Consider the following 21,507-nt stretch of genomic DNA (forward strand, 5'->3'; position numbering starts at 1 on the left):
TTATGATCAACTTCTTGTGCGATTGAATGGTATAGACGTCGCTCGTTAACATTACTATTGACAAAAGAACAGCAGTGAGTTGAAACAATTAACCGAATTGAGTTGGGCCAATTAACCATAAGCAGTATAGATTCAAGGCATTCATGAGCGGTGGCTCCACACAACCACCTCCTACGACAGCATTCGGCGCACTGACCACGCAATGCTTGCCGCACACGCAATGCCACGCAATGCTTGCCATAAGCGCGTCAAGCTCGAGAGGTTTTGAAACACCCAAGTATTTCAAAACGGGGGGCCTTTTTCTCTCAGTGTTGGAATCGATCAGTTGGCATCGGCCACATCGATCGTAAAATGCGTGAATCCATGTCAATCATACCGCATCGTTCGTAAAGTGTGAGCGTCGGCCATATCGCTCGTAAAATGCGTGCATCCGTGTCGATCATTGATCGTAAAGTTTGGGCATCTATGTCAATCATTGAGCAACAGCTGCGTCGATCGCGCAAGTGCGTGCATCATTGTTGGGCATTGGCCGAATCAGTCGTAGAGCACGTGCCTCAGTACCGATCATCAGACAACGGTCAGATATGCACTTTGGTTTTTCTAGCAAACATTCTGGCAACTTTTTTTCCTGGCATGCTGGAGTACATCCCAAAATGGGCCTCCGGTGCTCACGCCGCACCTTTCAGATCGCGGCGACCGCGACGGGACGCCGATGTAAGGTCGAGATGGCTGATGAGGATCCTCAAAAGACGCCAATGTAAGGTAGAGGTGGCTGATAAAAATTTTCAAAAGACGTCAATATCTCGAGCTAAAAGGCCATACTCTACAGACTGGACTAGAGTCACTAGACTGCACTCACACTGGTGGAGAGTGGACATGACATGGAGTCATGGACCCAGACTGTAAAGCATGGCATAACATAGGTCAAGGTCTGAGGATGCCAATTTCATGCACCAAAGACACCAAGGTGGATGCCACTGGACTCCAGTTGCCAATTATGCTTCTCCATAAATTGTAATTTATGAATTACGATCAATATGGCCAATGCGCTGTATCAATCTACATGCTACAAATATGATCGTAATTTGTAACTACGTGTCATAGCGCATAGTTCCGATGGCTGTGAGAGCTACATTTGAGTACCCAAGCATACGCGCTCATAGTCACCTGAACTACGTGGCACGTGCTGTAGCATGCAGCTCCGATGGCTGCGAGCATAGTGGCAAAGCAGAGAGTATTTAAGACTCTCCCTCAAGTTAATTTTTGAGTCCTATAAGTAGGCCAGTAAAGTATAATGGATACCAGCATTATCATACTTAAGAAATTGGTTTAAATCTTGAATAAATAAAGAAATTAAAAATGAACTGATTCTAAAAAAGCTCTGGTTTGCCACTATGGCTGTGCGAGCTACATTTGAGCACCCAATTATAAGCACTCACAGCCACTTGAACTATGCACTGTAGCGTGCAGTTCTGATGGCTGTGAGAGCTGCATTTGAGCACCCAATTATAGGCGCTCACAGCCACCTGAACTACGCGCTGTAGAACGCAGTTCCGGCAGCTGTGAGAGCCACATTTGAACACCCAAGCATACATATTCATAGCCACGGGCCACCTGAACTACACGCTGTAGCGTGCAGTTCCGATGTCTGTGAGAGCTACATTTGAGCACCCAAGCATACACAGAGCTGGGCAGCGCTACTTGGAAATGTAGCGGCGCTACCGCTACCGCTACATGCTCTAAATGTAGCGGGCGCTACTGCTACACCCACTAGATTGTAACGGGCGCTACCGCTACAGTAAAATGTAGCGCGCTACATTAGCCGCTACAATGGCCAAAATTATTGGAAATCTCTAAATATTTATTGTTCTGCTATTGGGATTTACTCATTCAACATTTAATGATAATAAAACATTTTTAAAACATATCAATGCAACTTTGTTGCAATTAACCTAACCGAACTAGTATGGGTTCCCCAGGGTTAGATACAGTAAATAGAAGTTACAGTTATTTTTATGTTTTACCTTCCCTACATGGATGTGAACTTTAATCTACCAATCTAAGAAATTATCCACATATACATATAAAAATCAGTCTTTTTTGTATAAATAATTGGATTATTTTTGAGATTGGTAGATTAAAATAGACATCCATGTAGGGAAGGTGAAACATAAAAATAACTGTGTAAAAATAACTGTAAGCAAACTGAATGATGAAAAAACCTGTAAGTGGTAACTGGTAACAACTTAACAAGTAACAAGTAACATGTTGACACTAGTAACAGGCTGAGGTTGACAACATTACACCGAAATCTTTCATACCGTTTTATTCTGTAATTTATATTATGTATGTATCATGCTGGTTTTTAAATAATATTTAATACTATTAAGGGAACCGGCTACCCTAAAAATCGGAAATTTTGGCTTTACTGTTTTCTTTACTCATTTTGTAGCTGCTGAAAAGGCGCGTCTAATGCAGTTTACCGCATGTCTGTGCGTGCTATAATTTTTGCGTAAGACAACTTTTAAAATATAAATATGAACATTTTTTAACAATATGTACAAAGACTTATTTGAATTAAATCTGTATATATAGATCATTACTCTCGTTAATTACAAAATGTTTGCACTCGTTTGAAAGCTACAAACGAGACGCGTTCAACAAAGCTACTACCATAGATGTACATGCAATACTTTTTTGTGTAATGCAGTCTTGAACTTTTAAAAAATGATCATTTTATATCATTATTTACAAATAAATGGTATTTATAAAAGGCTTTATCTATAAATGTAGCGGTAGCGCTGTAGCGGCAAAACCTCGTATCGCTACTTAAATATGTAGCGGGCGCTACTGCTACCGCTACATTGCCTTAAATGTAGAGCCGCTACTGCTACTAAAAATGTAGCGGCCGCTAGTAGCGGCCGCTACATGTAGCGCGCTACTGCCCACCTCTGAGCATACACCCTAACAACCACATGAACTATGCGCTGTAGCGCGCAGTTCCTGGCTGTGAGAGATCCATTTGAGCACCCTAGCATACACGCTCATAGCCACCTGAACTATGTGCTGCAGCACACAGTTCTGATTGCTGTAAGAGTGTATATTTAAGCACCCAAGCATTCATGCTCAGAGCCACCAGAATTACTTGATGTAGCGTGCAGTTCCGATGGTTCAAAGTGCATGTATTTGAGTGCTTGCGTTGAGAGAGCCTCACGGCACTGACAATGGATAACAAAGCAGCTTGTGATAAATCATTTTAAATAAACCGACTACATCATTAGTCTAGTCACCTGAACCAAGCCAACCCAATTCATCCCAACCAAATACAAACAACCTAATCTAACTGAACCCATCCCAATCTAACTGAACCCAACCCAATCTAACTGAACCCAACCCAATGCAACCAAGCCCAACCCAACCCAACCCAATCCAATTCAGCCACACCCAACCCAATGCAATCCTAACCAATTCAACCCAAGTTAATTCAACCCAACCCAATTGATCCCAATTCAAATCAACCCAATCCTTCCCAATGCAACCCAACCTAATTAATCCTAACCAAATTTAACCCAACCCGATCTAACCAAACCCAACCCAATTCAACCAAAACCAATTCAACCTAACCCAATTGATCCCAAATCAAATAAACTCAACCCTTCCCAATGCAACCCAACCCAATTCATACCAACCATATTTAACCCAACCCAATCTAACCAAAACCAAGTCAACCCAACCCAATTCAATCCAATCCAACCAAAACCAATTCAATCCAACCAAATTCAGCCCCATCTAACTTATTTCAACCAAAATTCAATTAAACTCAACCCAATTACACCATATTCAACCAAAACCAATTTAACTGTTCAAACTTGATTCAACCCAATTCAATAACACCCAACTCCATTCAACCCAACCAAATTCAACCCTAATCAAATCATTCCAGCGGCAATTCAAGCCAACCTAATTCAGTAAAATTAAATAGACTGAATTAGAATGTGTAAGAATGCATTGAGATTTTATTTGATTGCACCAGATTTCATTGCAATGCATTAGAATGCATTAAATCAAATTAGGGTACATTAGATTTCATTAGGTTACATTAGGTTGCATTACATTGCATTAGGTTACATTAGATTGCATTCCATTGCATTAGGTTACCTAAGATTGCATTACATTGCATTAGGTTACATAAGATTGCATTAGAATGCTTTAGATTGCAGTAGAAAGTGTCAGTTTGAATTTGAATTCATTAGATTGTATTAGGTTATATTAGATTGAATTAGATTGCATTAGGTTACATTAGATTGCCTTAGGCTACATTAGATTGCCTTGGGTTACATTTGATAGCCTTGGGTTACAGTAAATTGCTTCAGAGTGCAATAGATTGCATTAAAACGCAATAGATTGTGTTAGAACACAATAGATCGTGTTAGAATGCAATAGATTGCGTTAGAACGCAATAGATTGCGTTAGAACGCAATAGAATGGTTATAATGCAATAGATTGCGTTAGAAGGCAATAGATCACGTTAAAATACAAAAGATAGCTTCAACTGCAAATCTCTTGAACAAGCTGTGTTACCGGTCTGGCTGGGAGGTCTGGGTATCCGTATGTCAAAGGACATCGCGCTCCCTGCATTCATATTGTCACTCCACTCCGTCCGTGGCCTAGTTGATGCTGTTTTACATAATGTACGACTGGCCGAGGACGACAGTTTGCAGATAGTGGTGGATGAGTGGCGCAATGGGAACGCAGGTATTGCTTTGCCTGAGGACGCGAGTTGGGGCCGGCAGAGGATGGGCCTGTGGCCATGGCCTCTGCAGCGCGGCTTTTGGAAGCGGCGGACCAAATATCCAGGGCTTATCTACTTGCAGTGGTGAAGAGAGAGAGTGGCTTGTGGCTTCACGCTATTCCTTCGGATGCTCTTGGAACACTTCTAGATCCCGACTCCTTCCGCGTCTCAATCGCTCTTCGAGTTGGCGCATATGTATGCAAACCCCACACTTGTCGGTGCGGAAAGCGGATGGATGCACGAGGACTGCATGGCCTTTCTTGTAAGTACAGCGCTGGGCAACATCCAAGACACTCGGCTCTGAACGATGTGATCAGGAGGGCTCATCAGAGCGCTGGCGTTCCTTCATGCCTTGAACCCGTTGGAGTGGACAGAGGGGATGGTAAGAGACCAGATGGCTTAACGGTTTTCCCATTTTCTAATGGGAGGTGTTTGTGCTGGGATGCAACCTGCGTCGACACTTTTGCTGAGTTGCATGTCAATAATTCGGCTATTTCTGCTGGGTTCGCGGCTCGTGCAGCGAAGGATAGCAAGAGACTAAATACATGGCGTTGGCAGCTTGGTATTGTTTCGAGCCAGTCTCATTAGAAACGACAGGCACATATGGTGAAACGACTGGTCCTTTAATATCACAGATTGGCCGTCGCATTACGGAATTGTCCGGCAAACGTAGAGAGACTATGGTTGGAGCAAAGGTTGGGTTTGGCTGTGCAGAGAGGCAATGCAGCTAGCATCCTAACAGCAGCCAGAAAAAAGTTTGACGTGGGCCCGCTCCTCGCTCGCGACACAGCTCAGTGACCCTTGGAGTCGGTGTAGGCCACCATCAGAGGCGTTAAGGTCGGGGCCCTGATCATTGACATGAAACCATTCCCTGTTTTTAATTAATAAAATTAATTCCTTCTTGTTGGAATGGTGAGTGTGGGAGGCCTTTAATTAGAACACAATAGATTGCGTTAGAACACAATAGATCACGTTAGAACACAATAGATCACGTTAGAACACAATAGATCGCGTTAGAACACAATAGATTATGCTAAAACACTCTAGATCACATTAGAATGTAATAGATTGTGCTAGATCACAATAGATCGCGTTAGAACGCAATAGATCACGTTCGAACAAAATAGTTCATGTTAGAACACAATAGATTGCGTTAGAACACAATAGATCGCGTTAGAACACAATGGATTGTGTTGGAACACAATAGATTGATAAGTTTTTTCAGCAGTAGCATTAGGCGTGCCAGACGTATGCACATTTTGATCGGGTGACAGATACAAGCAATCAAACAAGCTGAAGATGCGTGCGGTGATGGCTGGGCTGATCAAGCAATCTATGTTTATGATCAGTAATGGCTGCCCGAGCCATAGTTTATGATCGGCCATGGACGCCAATTTGAGGTCAAGGTGGCTGATGGAGAGCTTGAAAAGATGCCAATATCTCAAGCTGAAAGGCCCTACTTTACAGCCTGGACACGGACAGGACCTTGGTGAACCCTGAACCGTGACTGGTGACAGGACAGCGACAGGTGACTGGTCAGTGGTCACTGATGCACTGTTAGACTATTAGTGAGGGCTGAGAGCCATACTATCCTGCCTATCCAGGTCCAGGCATGATAATAAATCAAAATATTTTATTCTTTCATATTAAAAGTCACTTATTGTCAATCTTGTGTGAAGTGATCTGGTGATGCTGATCATCTGATGCAATGGCAGATAAAAATACTGTGGATACTATTCAACTCTACAATGATCAGGTAATGCCGATATAATCATATTGATAATGGTAATCACTAATCATCATTATGCTAATGTAGCTTGTTAAATTATTTAATTTCACTTGCTGTCTGGGCATGCACTAATGAAAAACATGTTTTTTATTATGCCAAAATGTTTATAGCATACTTTCAAAGGGGGGTAATAAGGGACAGGCTGAGGGCTTTGAGCATTTTTTGTTGATAACTTCTTGCCATGAAACATTTCATAAATATGTTTGGGCTCATTTTATAGCTCATTGCGAGGGCTATTGTATGGTATCTTCAAAAAATTTCATATGCTATTTGTAAGGTGCCAGATGCAAATTGCATCCCGAATAACCCCTGGGAATGGGGTAATCTGGGACACTTGAAATAAAACTTAATTTTAAAACATTTGAACTTTGAAGCATGCAGAGTGTACTTGTCTACTAACAGTAATTGGATGTCATCTTTTTCCTTTGTAGATGATGTAAATGTAGAATAAATGACATTTTCTGTGATTTTCACTTGTTCTTCCTTTATTGATATGATATTACCATATCCATGGTTGATGGAAATGCCATTGAACATTTACAATGACCTTGTAGGCTTGTCCACTGCAAGCTTCATATCAGCAGCCATATACCGGTAGCACTCTTCTGTATGACTGTATCTGTTAGCTTACAGGACAGCTTGTAATTTTTCACCATTTTAATTGGGTCAAGTGAATTCACTATAACAAAAAAAAAGATTGTAAAAACTACTTAAACCAGAAAGGAATATTCAAGTGACAACCATCATATTTTTGGGAGGGATGAATCATAGTTTAGGTTAATTACTTTTCATTTTATGTTGCCCAGTGCACAACTATATCTATGAATTTTTTTTGCTGTGTGAGGTAAATAAAATAAAAATTTTCTGTTGTTGATTGACTTTTTCATCAACTAGAGCCTCTGCTAATCAAGGTTGTACTGTAAATACATTTTTAGAGGTGTCCCTTATTACCCCAGTGGGGGGGTCCCTGCAGAAATGGCTGCCACTTTTTTTATGGAATCAGATGTGCAAATTCTGTTGATCACGTTTTCAAGCCAACACCTGTGTGCAACTTTTATAAAAGTTAAATTTTTGATACAGCAAATATTTTTTTTTGCTACAGACCTTAGCAGAAGTACATTTTCAAAATCTCACTTTTCACACTTTTTTTCGGGGATTTTTACAAGTAGTGAATGAATGATTTCTCAACTTATTTTATGCCACATAGATAGTAAAAATTTTGACCTTTATGCCAATTTTTTTTAGTTCACAATATTTTGATTAGTTTAGCTGAAACAACATTTCTACAAAATGTGGGACGACTACATTCCGATTTACCCCGCCCATCCTTTATTACCCCGTTTGATGCTATTAAGGGGACCAGCTACCCTCCAGAAAAACTTCTACAGTTATTACCGATCATCATGAAACTTCACATACATACATAAAATGTAAAAAAAATAACATTTTGCTTGCATGAATTTTTCGAAAAAATTGATAGAAAACATGAAATTCATAGAAAACGGCTAAAAAGGGGGTACCTACTTTAGAAAATCTATCTCCTCCTACAAATATCATCCTACAACATCGAGACATGTATCATTCGGTTCGAAAGGACCATACCTATAGATTTGATGATAATTTTTATCATTTTCCCCTTACCCCCCCTTTTCCCCCATATAAAAAACAAACCAGACAGAAATTTAAAAAAATGATCAGTTCGAAAGGTATGGTCTTTACGAATCGAATGGTATATGTCTCATTGCTGTAGCTTGAAAACTGTAGGAGGAGATAGGTTTTCAAAAAGACAAAAAACGAAAATTTAAATTGTTCAGGAGAGCCAAATAAAGTAAAATTCATTGAAAACAGAAGAATATACCCAAAAAAGTCTTGATATTGTAGCCCAAGCTTTCCCATTGCCAATTATTTGCATTCGGGGTACCAGCACGCCTCTTAAGGCCTATTTATGTCAAATTTAACGTGAATAATAAGCTATAAATTGGACTTTTTGTATACTATAAATATATATATGAAATATTCATTTTACATAACTTTACAAGTGCATTAAGCAAAAACTATTGCATGTACATCAATGGTAGTAGCTTTGTTGAACGCGTCTTGTTTGTAGCTTTCAAACGAGTGCAAACACTTCGCAATTAACCTAAATAATTACATTTAAATACCATTTATTAGTAAATTATGGTATAAAATGATCATTTTATAAAAGTTTAAGACTGCATTACACAAAAAAATATTGCATGTACATCTATGGTACGTAGTAGCTTTGTTGAACGCGTCTCGTTTGTAGCTTTCAAACGAATGCAAACACTTATTAATTAACGAAAGTAATGATCTATATATACAGATTTAATTCAAATAAGTCTTTGTACATAATGTTAAAAAATGTTCATTTTATATATTTTTAAAATTGTCTTACACAAAAACTATAGCACGCACAGATATGCGGTAAACTGCGTTAGACGCGCTTTTTCAGCAGCTACAAAATGAGTCAAGAGAATGGAAAAGTCAAAATTTCCGATTTTTAGGGTAGCCGGTCCCCTTAAAAGAGAGTACTGCATTAGGTTTGTGCCATAATTATATAATTTTTAAAATTAATTATCAAATGTATTCATGTACGTATATCACTTATTTACCAAAAAATTTTAAATTATAATTTAAATACCGGTATCAATGCTATTAGAGGAAAACAAGAATTACTAGACTTTTTTTATTTCTATCATAGATTCATAGTTACACTTAAGAAACCACACTGAAAAATCAGGCAGAATGTTCCATTAATTGCTTATAATAAAAATCATTTCAGAGTAAGTTTTTTAAATTGTAGGCAAGAATGTGCTGTTTTTTGAGGTTAATGAAAGAAATTAGACAAGAGCCAAAAAGGTATAAAAATGGATGAAATTAGCCACAAATTTTGGCATTTTTGTCTCATGGGTGGGTAGTTCATACCAAATTTTCAATAATGGCCAGAAAGTGATCCAAAATTATGTCATTTCAGTGGTTCATTATTGTATTAAGATTTAGAATTGAGGGCTGAACCTTGATTGAACCTTCTCATTGATTGAACACATTGCCATAGCTGTAATGAGAAATGAATACAATAATGAACCACTATTGTATTCATTTCTCATTCCAATGTATTCACATTTAGAAAATCTGTTTTCATGTTTAAAGACAAGGAAATTTGCAAATTTTGGTCAAATAATTAATGATATATATTTTTGTAACAGTTAAAATAATTTTAGTTAGTAATTATATATAAAAATTTGAATAACAATTTACTCTGGACTTATTTAGATAAGCTGGATAGTCAAAATTTACTCAAATTTAAATATTTGTTTCCATTAAATACTCTTCTTCCAGCTTGAACAAGTGAGCTTAGCTCTGCAAGCAAGTTGTCTTGAAGCAAGTGACCGGCAGCAACTAGAGCAGCTGCAACAAAACCTCATACAGTTGCTGGAGTTGGAGTTGGATCAGTTGCAGGCACTCAAATCTTCCGCATCAGACTCAGTGCAACAGCCTCCTGCTGGTAGCAACAATCATACAAAAACTGAAGAAGAAATAAGAATAGAAGAAGAATTGGCACTTTTTAAGGTAGAATCTATCTATTATAAATATGCATGATAAATTTTCTTAAATTTTGAAATAATAAAACAAAAATAATTAATTACTTTCTACCAATTGTCAAACTAGAAACTAGTGGGTTCATAAAATAATAAAATATATATATTAATAATTTGATATAGTACGTACTGTAGTTTAGTAATTTTTATATTTTTTTGGACCATCAATTTTTCTTATAACCTCTCCTTTTTTTGTTTTGCAGACGGAGATAGAGCAATTGGATCCTAAACCATCAGACTCAAATGAAAACACCCATACTAGTGCAAATGAAGTTAGTGATGAATCTTCTAATGAGGATTCATCAAGAAACCTTTCTGGTGGTTCAACTTACGAGCTTGAAGAAATTGATTCAAAAGATTCTGTTTATTCTCTATTAAGTAGAAATTTATCAGATTACAAAGGTTTTACTAAAGCATGGACCACAGAAGAGGTGAATAAATTAGAAGGTGCTGCTGTGTGTGCACCATATACTGAAGAATGGGGTGGACACACTTACCACAATGCTGTTGTAATGAGCATTGGAAATCCAGATACTGGAGAACTTAACCTAGATTATCCAGAGGTAAGCTCTAGTAAAGTTGAATCATTACAAAAACTTATATTCAACTGATTGATTCAATGGAAAGATTTGGCTGTTTGGCAAAATTGGACTAAAATAAAATTGTTAAATCTTGAAAGGAGTGAGAGTTAATGCAAAAGAAATTTATTGAATAAAGTGATATAGCACATAATTATAAACTTCTGCTTTATAGATAAACTCTTGATCATGCTTCAGAATAAGTGAAAGGTAATATGATAAAAGTTTCAAATCAAATGCTAATACAATTTTATGATCATATCATCGTGCTTCACATCCAAATTATTGATCTATATAAAATGCATTATCATTTTTTATTATTGAATCTAGGTAGTGGTGTTGTTCAGTCAGCCAACTAGCAGAGCAATGCTACCATGTCGCTACTTCATGTCTGGTGTTTGCCGTTTCAACGATGCATGTCAATACAGCCATGGGAGCTTGGTTGCAGTGCACCTTCTCAGACCATACATGTGAGTTAAGTGTATCATAGGTCTAACAAGACAGTGTGGTATTTCTAAACTCTTGTATGACGAAAATCCTTGCTTGTTTTTCTATTTGGCTTTAGCTTAAAAATTTGCTGAAATCATTGTAAAGGAGGCGACGGTCCTGGTAAGTTCAAAATTGAAATTAAAGAGGTGGATGGTACAGCCGTGGACAATGCTGGCAGATAAGGCTAATGAAACCACCTAAGCACTGCTGAGGAAAATATATTGTGGAACAATGGTGTCAGCATACAAATAGACAAATCACAGATACTCTCAGCCTGCGCAGCATGAAATGGGGTTAGTAAGGTTATCATGGTATGAAAGCAGTAAGTGAAGCAAGCAGATGGCATCTGCTATACAAAATACTGTAAAAATCCCTTACAACTGTGAGGGAACTCAGCCTTCATAAGATGTAGCAAATAGTAAATTGCAAGTCCTACACACTAAACCAAAAAGGCCATTTGGCCAAAAGCATTTACAATTGCTCTGTCATTACACTAGTACAAGGGTGTAGGCAAGGTCATGCAAGAAAATCAATACCTCAACTGCTATCTAAAGTTGGCCATTTGCTATGTCATCAAATAAAGCACATCTGCACTTGCACAATAAACATGGAAAATTTTAAATCTACAGTTACTTTGTAAAATTGCGTTAAATATCTAAATGAAGAGCTCAAAAGACCTATTTCACATTGAATGATTTGCATCCACAAGTCTGGTAAGAAAGAAACACAGGTGAGTGAAGAGAATGTATGGTGAAGTGACACAAGTCACATCACTATATCATCAGTATGTCCAAATTTCAAGTTTTAACTGAAGCTTGAAGTGTAATTAGGACTAAGGTTATCATTCCTATTGTCGTTTTGTTAAATATGAATAATTCTAACTGAATGTATTGTTGGTGTATTTCTCACATTGCCAGGTTTCCTGACACATCATCCCTGGAAGTGGGAAGCAAAGTGCTGTGTCGTCACGCATTGTCATCAAGTGCGGACTCCATCATTCCACTGTGGCATCCTGGTGTTGTGGATGCCATTTTGCACGTCAGTAGTTTCAGATGATTTGTCTCTAGGACAATGATATTTTATGGAATAAAGGCAATTATTTTTCAGGATTGAGAAATCTTGCTTTGATTTATTCAAGGTGTATTGCATAAATGTTGCAGGTAATTACATTTATGCTACATATGATGGATCTGAATGCTCAACTCTTATCGCATGCAACTGCTAAAAAATTGTGTAAAACCTAGCGCAAAAGCAATCTTGCATCATGTAGCAACTGCAACAATCTGACAATCCTTCACAAATAAAATATCAGTCATTAGCTATGTTATGTAATAATTTCCAACTTCATGACCAGGCAGATGAGGTAGTGAGTGTGCAGTGCACTCCATGCAGTTCTGTGGTTGAGTGTGCCCTGGATAAGATAGTGCCCCTGCCCAGCGAGTCTCAATCACTGCAGCTCTCGGTGAGTGGTCAGCGTGCAGGATGTTGCATTGAACAAAACAATTTTTTCACCTTTCCTGTAACTAGATTTGTTTCAGTCTAGTGTACTTTTAAGGGGAGCTGTAGTTCACTAATATCGTGTCAACACTTCCAAAGTTTCAATAATTCCGTGGAAACCTCTGTTTGAAAACCCTACTACCAATTTTTTTTTCTTGAATTGTCATTTTGTATTTATTTTAGGTTGTTAATTTCTGTGGAATCGATACCAATGCTAATAAATTTTACATTCTTGCTCTGACTTTCAAATATGTTCATCAATTTGAATACAAAAGGATAATTTTTAAATCTACATTAATTGCTCTGCAGCCTTCGAATGCCATTCCAATTGAACCAGGCAACAGCTCGACGTCATTCGAGAAAGGTGATCTTCTGTCGGAGACATTTACTGATGATGAACCACCTAGTGAATGGCTTCTGAACCCAACTGCTGTTTCTGCTCTTGGAGAGTGGGAGAAGCACACCAAAGTGAGACGCTGTTTCAATTTATTGCTGCAGTGGCTTGTTTCTCAATATTCGTCACTACAACTATTTCTCTGCAAAATGATTACAAATTTCGAACCATGAACTTGAAAAAATATTGATCAAAAAATAATCAGTTCTGATCAGTTATTACAACTCATTTTCTATTATTATATATATCCCATGTTACGGCGTATAGATTCAAATGGCCTATTAGCGATCTGAAAGTAATTTTTTTTAATTGTCGTACCTGAATTCTATGTTGTAATGTTAGATTTATTGCATATAAAGGGCATTGGATCCCGCCTCATGTCCCTAATGGGGTACGTGGCCGGAGCAGGACTCGGGCGACGACAAGAGGGCAGAGTGGAGCCTGTGCCCGCGTATCTCTATCCCCCTGGAGTATCGCTGGGTAAGTCCCGGTATGGGCAAATTATAAGCCGGTTGAGTAGATTTCATCATCATATTTAAACAAGAGATGTGCCAATGAGAAGAATAGTTGAGTATCTACAATTCCATAATTGTTTTAGAAATTAAATCAAGTAAATTTTTTAGATTCTTCAAATGAGCTTTCTCTTCATCCAGGCCCTTTTTAGCTCGTGCGCGAGCTTCTGTTAACCTTTAGGCTGTCCAATGCTGCAATCTTCACATACTACCTAATGGGTAACTTTGACACCAGCCTTTAAACCGATTTTGTTGTCCCACATAAATGTCGTGTTGAGCAATCATGAAAAAAAATATTCAGGTATTTTCGTCACTCTTGTGCAAGAACATGACCTATTTTTTAAAAACAGAGCCATGTTTTTCAACTCAGAATGTTTTTAAACATTACATGAATTCAGTGCGATCATTCGATGTTCGTTTACTAGGAATCAATCTGTGTTCCAATAATGATTTTTTTTTTTGCGAAGATCGATGCATGGAACTGCGTGAAAAAAGCGGCGGAGAAGATCTTCTTCAGGTCGAAAAAAGACTCAAGAAAGATCAACTTAGAGAGGAGAAGAGAATAAAGCGAGAGGAAGAGAGGATATCTGCGAACACATCGGTCTTCGACATCATCAACAATCAACTTGCCGGTAGACATTTTTTTACAATAATGCTGGCAACATTGCTTGCTCTTACATAGATATATTTAATTGAAAGAATACTTCAACATTACTTTAAACGTGAAATACAACGCCGCTTTGATACGTTCATCAAAAAACGATAACCAATTTTGCATTAACCCAATACTTTTGGTGTAGGGCCTGGCGCCAAGAAAGATCGTATGAAGGCCAGTAAAGATTCGGTGAACGTCGATAAATCACACCTCAAAACAAACTCCAGCAAAGAGCTAAACTTGAAAGGGTAAGAGACAAAAATATTCGGTGCATATTTAATTTTAAATCGTTCAATTTATGCAAGTAATCTGTACGCTGAATAATTTGTAACGGCACAATATCAACTATAAGTTTAATAAAAAATCTAACAAACTACCACGGCATTGAATGTTTAAGGACTTTTAGACGTTTTGTGAATATATTCTTATTCGAAAATGGAATGATTAAAAATTCGGGATTTTAAGAGGATTTTTTATGATGAATACATTATCAAGTGCGTAATTTTCTATTAAGCTAAAACTTCTACTGGCGTTCAGGTATCAGCTCGGTCAGAGGTCTGCACAGCTGGAGCGCGAAATTGTTCATCTGTCTCAGTCGATGGCCAGACAAGCTCCTCGTGATAAGGAGGCAGCTGGCAGCATCCAGAAGAGAATAGACGAGAAGAAACAAGAGCTTGAATTGACCAATCGAGCTCAAGCTCGGGTGTCGTCAGAGCAAAACTCTCGCCGAGAGAAGAAAAAATACGATATATTCTAATTTTGAGGATTGTTAGAATTATCATACATGAGCAGTAGTGTCGCAAGTTGACGTTCTATCGCCATAGCTGTAATGATTGTATTAGCGATTTGTTACATAAGCAATTTTGCCAATATTATTTATTCAAACTGCTGCTGTTATGCTTACGGTTTATTGCAATTGTTCACGCAATTTCCTATTGTTCACTGTGAGAACCATTGTTCACGCACTCTTCTCATAGTCAAGCATTGCGTAATTACCTTTCATTTACAGTATATGTAAGTAACCGTAAAGTAATTACATGTGTAATAGTTTTAATTTTATTATGCGAAACTAGGTGCAAAATTTTGAAAAATTCGCATGGATGATCGTTGAGAGTGCATAATCACGATGAATACCAATTAATTGACAAGCGTGTCTATCGTTTTTTAAACGAGGCTACCGCTTTTTTTGCGTAGAAAAAATTATTTCCTGGCTTTTTTGCAAGCCTCACAAATTTAAACATCGAAGCATTAATGGATAAAAAATTTTTCACATAATCCTCAAAAAATAAATGTTTTAAGCAGCTTCGGATATAAGGACATTAACAGGCTCTCAATGCTTCAGCCCTGTAAGCGGATATTGCCCACAACCAAAAGCTTCCAAAGTGCAGAGTAAAAATAATAATTACTTGATACTGATGATGTAAAAGCACAACGTCAATCAAGTAGCAATATCAGTAGACCGAAACGAAGGTGTCGGTAGTGAATTGAATTTAACTGTCCATACTTTGCGGAGCTCTCGTGCAGATTTACTGCGGTGGCGTAACTTTTAAAATTACATATTGTACCAAGCCGACTAAGTGTGACTGATTGGCGACGAATAAATACTCGTACAAGAAATAATAAAATCTGATAAAGTTAATGGATTAATAATGCAAGTAAATGAAAGATATCACGAGCTCGGGACTGCAGCAGCAGGAGCAGATTTTTTCTTAGGCTTGACCAGGTAATGGAAATTTGGCAGCACCTTGTTGAGAAACTCGAGCTGCAAGGCCTGCACCTGTAATAAATTTTTCGTCATACAGAAGATCGTACTCGTATCCATAGAGTTGATGGGCAGTTAAAACTATGTATGAGGTGCCACCATTTGGCCGCAAGGTTTTTGTTTTCCCTTATATTTCTTTGCAGAAACAGGTTGCAAATATATTGTGACGTGAATGACCTTCATGCTTATTACATGAAAATTAAATGCGAGAAAAATCAGTGAAAGTGCTCAGATTTTTTTTTACTGCTGAAGTGAATATTAGTTTCTTTTTCAACATTAATTAATACAGATATTTCCGAAGTAGAATTATTAAAATTCTAAAAAAAAATTCAGCAATAATGAATCATTTATATGCTAGAAAAACTTATTTTCCCCTTATTTCTTAACTTAAATATTTATTAAAAAGTTCATGACTATAGGTTCAAAAAGGAAACCATGCGTAATAGTACTAATCAAGAGACAGCATTTCTTTTTGCATCATGTAATCAATTAGTGGAACGGTCTGTCAGCAGATTGCTGAGGCACCTACCATGATCGCTTTCAGGAATAAACCAGACTTCATCATGCATGGTAATATGTTCCTTCCTTCTAGATAAGGCCACCAGACTACAAGTATTTTAGCAATGTTTTGGACTAATGATTGGCTAAGTATTTGTGCAGCTGGGAAGTCATATATACCGTATGCACGAGAGGATAATAATGACAATGATTTGCCAAAACATAAACATCAAATTACGTAATGCTAATGTTGACGAGAAGAGTAATGTCACAAACAGATTATAATTAATTCGATTGTTACTTACCACGGGACGCTCATGCTGATGTCGGCGGAGATGGTCTGACCCATACACAACACTGTTTTCTGCCAGCACCTGCCCGACGTTTCGTTCATCAATATTCATGTTTTTATTGCAGTAAGAAACTCCAACCATTGAAGAACATTTAAATAATTTTATAATTAATAGGCATTGACAGATACACGACGCACTAAAAGTTAAAGTGGCAAAATAAGTCTTTAGTAATGTTTGTGTGTTAGGAATTATCTTAATAGTATGTTCAAATGCGTTTTATGATGATTTTTCTCATGAGCAAGAATATATACTTTCAATATCTATTTTCACCAATTTTTTCATAGCTTACAAGGCATTTTGAACTACAATATTTTCCAGCGAAATTTAGTTCAGAACAGACACTTGGACGAGTTAAGTATAAATTATCACAATGATGAATTGAAACATTGAAAAATTCCCACTATCAAACCTGAGGGCAGGTGAGGGTGCAGAGTGACCCAACAACACAGCCTCGACTAACTGTGACGCCGCGACCCACGCGAGACTTGGCTTCAAAAACGTTGTTGTCACCAATGCTTTCTGCTTCAACCAGACAGTCAACTTCAAACACGTTGTTGTGGCCTATGTTGAGCGTACGTTGAATGGAATCATCACTCCCTTCAGGACGTCTGTGTAACATAAAAAGATCATTGTGAATAAACGTGCAAAACATTCTTGAACACTTTTTAAATTCTATTACCTTACTGAAAATGTGTTAGCAGAGAATGATAACTGATTTTACAAGATTTTCATTTAATTTGAAAAAGTATGAAAAACGAATCATAACAGGATAAATTTGGTTAAAATTGACAGACCACATCAGCAACAAGCATAGAAGTAGCTATTCACCTGTTAATTATTTGTGCTTGCTCTTCAATCAGGTTCCCTTCACCTATAATGATGGGTCCAGCTTCTGCAATAATACGAGCCTGCAATGTAAAGTTAACTAGGTCAATACTTTGTCTTGTGAAATGTCCTCAATACACCCACTAGAAAAAATAATACAATAAGCAATACCTTCACAAACAAGAAATTAATCATTGCTCTAATTCCAAAAAATGTATATAAAAGATCATACAGGTACACAGGAAGCAAGAGATATTCTGGACATACTTTGGAACTGAATCCCTCAATCTTCCATTTGTACGTAATTTGATTTAAATGTAAGTTAAATAACATTAGCTGAATAAGAATAAATTTTGAGTGAAGAGTAGTAATTCGATATTTCAAGCAAATTTTTCTACAGGTAGTACTGTAGTTACAGCATCATGAGGTAATTACCTTAGGATGAACAACAGTCCTAGCTCCAATAGTGATTTCGCCAATGAAGTCGCCTTCCAAGCATACAGTAGCTCCAGCAGCAACAGTTACACTGAGGAATATTGTTTCAAGATTACATAATGCAATGCACTTTATTCAAATTCTATATAAAATGATAAAAATTGAATTAGTCATGGCAAAAATTGCTAGCTTAGTAGCATGAAATTATTCAACATATGTATTGCTGACAAAATTAGAAGTTACATGTATTGATGATTCTACTTTGCACTTATCATGAGTTGGAGTAATGAAAATTACACATTAAGATCTCTGTGGCTTTTATATTTACATGGTTGCATTTATTTTATCTACAATTATATATACCTATTCAGGATTTTCATTAGCATATTTCAAACATCATATTGACAAAGCCCTAATAAAAATTACCAGCTTAAATATTTCTGATATCTCAAGCTGCGCATTGATTTAAATTACAAATTAGTCAAAATATAGTTGAAATTTCTTCACAACAGTAATCCTTATTCATCAAAAAGTTAATCAAAATCACAGTGTACATTAACTTACTTGCAAACTGATGGGTCAAGTTGCTTGGCCATTGCTCTAGATTTCAGACTTCCAAAAGCTCCAGTGTGAGAGAATTCATCACCAGCATAAAAAACTATGTATTACGTATATAAGACATAACAACTTTATGCAAAATTTATCACATGACAAGTTGCATTTTTTCCAAAGCCTACAGAGAAAATAAACAACAGTTAAGTGTAAATTAAATCAACAATAATAACACTGTTAGAATTTCCTTTTTAGGTTTCAGAATTTATACTGTAGGTTACCTTAAACTGAAAGGCAAGACTCAAGAGGCCAAGAGTGAACTTGAGCATTGAAAGAACTCAGATGTGGTTAGAACTTAAAAGTGTCTGTTTTTATTTAAAAAGTGTGTGTGAAGGCCACCCAAAGCATAGCTGCAGCCTGCATAAGCATCTGGGTCATTCCATGCCAGTGGTCTAAAATTGAAAAACGTTTCCACCATTATGGTCTCCAATTTTCTTCAAATTTTAACTGTAGCACTAGTGAAGTGCTAAACTAAGTTTTCCAAAATATTAGGCCTCTAGCTGCAATAGTTGCTGATATAGACCTCCTTGTCTCAAGGCTAGTCAGTCTGCATGGGTGCAACGTTAAACAAAATGCCATTTTTGAGGTCTAATAAAATTGAAAGTAATATATAAAAATGGCTAGTACAATGAGATCATGTACAGTTTTTTGTGCTCATTCTGACAAAATTACTTTCAACATTACTGATACAAAATTCAGCCAAACAAGTCAACTCAAATTGTACCTTAAAATTTGTTGTGACTCAACGCAACAAATTTTGACCAATATTTAGACTGCAACAGTTTCCTTACAGATCAAGATATGGACTTGAACTTCTGAGCAAGCTTTAGTTTAGGCTTATGCTAGTTATAATACAGACAGATTTTCAGCTTCCCAGACCCTATAGCTGTCCTGCAGAGTGCAGCCCATAAGTTTATCATGGATAAGTCTCACTAGTTGGCAGTCATTGAAAAAGATAAATGACCTATTATTTTAGCTTGCCAGTCATTGTAAAGTCTAAAAAATTGGTCAATAACTTCAGCAAAAGTTGTCAAGATTCTGATGCTATTGCCACTGTACGAGACCTGGGTGGACTTGGGGTTGGGGTCCACTTGGAGACAACAGACAAAAAAAAACCCAGCCCCAAGCAGAAGCAAAAAGAGCCCAAGGTGGCCCAGTGGTTAAAGTTCCATTTACCAAGATTGGCTCAGAGAGGCGCGGGTTTGATCCCAGCTTTGCAAGTTTCTGGTCAGAATCGGCAAGGAGGCTGGGCAGTTAAGCACAGCTGCCAGTTTCCACAGCAGAATTGTCGCAGTGAGTTGCGAGTTCAAGACTGCAACAAGCTGTTAATGTTTTGCGATGTTAAGAATTGGTGACAGGCCTACGGCCTGACATGGCAAATTGGCAAGTCGTGATAGGCCTATGGCCTAAAGCCAAAGCCATTATTATTATTATTAACCTTTTAGCGGGCAAGCATTGAAATATCCAGAAATCATTTCAAGAAAGTAAGATCACTAAGAGGTATTATACAAAATAGTTATTTGTACGCATTTTTAAAAATTTTGCCCATTGAAGGCTTGAATGGCATTTAAAGAATTCATGTAAAGTGGGCAGTACACAAAATTTTTCTTTATAATTTAAATTTAGTTTATGCAAATGAAAAATTAGTAAAATAACTATTTAATTTAATTAAATTTAATCAAGTTAGCCCACATGAAATAATTAAATATATATTGTTATTTCCACCATTTAAAAAATGTGGAAAGAGCATCAATTCCATTGTCCAAGGCAAAACCTTCATTTAAATGCTCATATTTTAATTTATGGACACTTGGACAGTGCAGGTGATGGGGGGCAATTGGGGGCCTATGGATCATCATGGATGGATGATGGATCATGGAATGATACCGTAGCCCGCCGTAGACTCGTAGTCAGATAATTAGTGATTAACTGAAGCATTATAAGGACACCTCAAAAACAAACAGGAAGCCGTGGTGGAGCTAGTACTGGAGCATTTTGTGAGGCATTTCAAGTGATCATATATGCGGTAGGGAACTTGCCCGCTATTGCTAAAGGGTTAAGAACGCTCTCAGTCTCTCACAGTCTCACAGATCAAATAAAGTAACAGACTAACAGCCTCATAACAGGTACTCAAAGTTTGGAAATTTTGGGCCATGCTTTAAAGGAATGAACCTTCAAGAAATAAATGAGACAAGTTGATTTAAATTTTAAACGTAACATGCAACTTGCAAGCCCATGCAAATGATGCAATTGCTACAATTATTTGCAAGTTCTACCTGCTGCTGAGTGCTGGCTGCTAAAGTGCTAAAACGTGCATAATTGCATCAATAATTTGAATGGTAACTTGCGAAATTACACAAGCTAGTAAGAACAATGATCGCATCATCACATGCAAGATTGTGGCAACATGCATTATAATATAATAAAAATAAATAGATGTGGAAGTAAAATATAATCCCAGTAGTAAACTAGGCGTGGCGAAAAATGCATCAATCGAATTCTGCGGAAAATCATCTCTTTCCGTAATTTGAATAGGAGTTAATTATATGAAAGTGATGAAATATTTTACGTCCATGGTTGAACTAGTATATATAGTTCAACCAACTTTTACGTCCACCCATCGAAATATTTTTTTTTTACGTATAAAAACATCTACCTTGACATGGTATAACCCTGGATGTTCAGGATGATAAACA

General features: G+C 37.2%; 2 protein-coding genes across 2 annotated transcripts; one reads left to right on the top strand and one right to left on the bottom strand.

Annotated features, from left to right (window-relative positions):
- The first annotated feature begins 6,217 nt into the window (after positions 1-6,217).
- On the top strand, positions 6,218-16,330 carry LOC108674468 (zinc finger CCCH-type with G patch domain-containing protein). Its single transcript, XM_018162421.2, has 11 exons — positions 6,218-6,548; positions 9,942-10,172; positions 10,405-10,764; positions 11,110-11,249; positions 12,186-12,306; positions 12,623-12,730; positions 13,075-13,233; positions 13,519-13,639; positions 14,139-14,303; positions 14,472-14,574; positions 14,864-16,330. Exons 1-11 carry the CDS (start codon positions 6,501-6,503, stop codon positions 15,081-15,083), a joined length of 1,776 nt encoding a protein of 591 aa, XP_018017910.1. The 5' UTR covers positions 6,218-6,500; the 3' UTR covers positions 15,084-16,330.
- Positions 14,591-18,935, bottom strand: LOC108674469 (dynactin subunit 6-like). Its single transcript, XM_018162422.2, has 6 exons — positions 18,764-18,935; positions 18,200-18,290; positions 17,768-17,847; positions 17,349-17,547; positions 16,892-16,960; positions 14,591-16,103 (listed from the first exon to the last, which is right to left on the bottom strand). Exons 1-6 carry the CDS (start codon positions 18,793-18,795, stop codon positions 15,996-15,998), a joined length of 579 nt encoding a protein of 192 aa, XP_018017911.1. The 5' UTR covers positions 18,796-18,935; the 3' UTR covers positions 14,591-15,995.
- Positions 18,936-21,507: the final 2,572 nt, after the last annotated feature.

This window comes from Hyalella azteca, unplaced genomic scaffold, assembly GCF_000764305.2.
Source record: "Hyalella azteca isolate HAZT.00-mixed unplaced genomic scaffold, Hazt_2.0.2 contig1675, whole genome shotgun sequence".
Taxonomy (NCBI): domain Eukaryota; kingdom Metazoa; phylum Arthropoda; class Malacostraca; order Amphipoda; family Hyalellidae; genus Hyalella; species Hyalella azteca.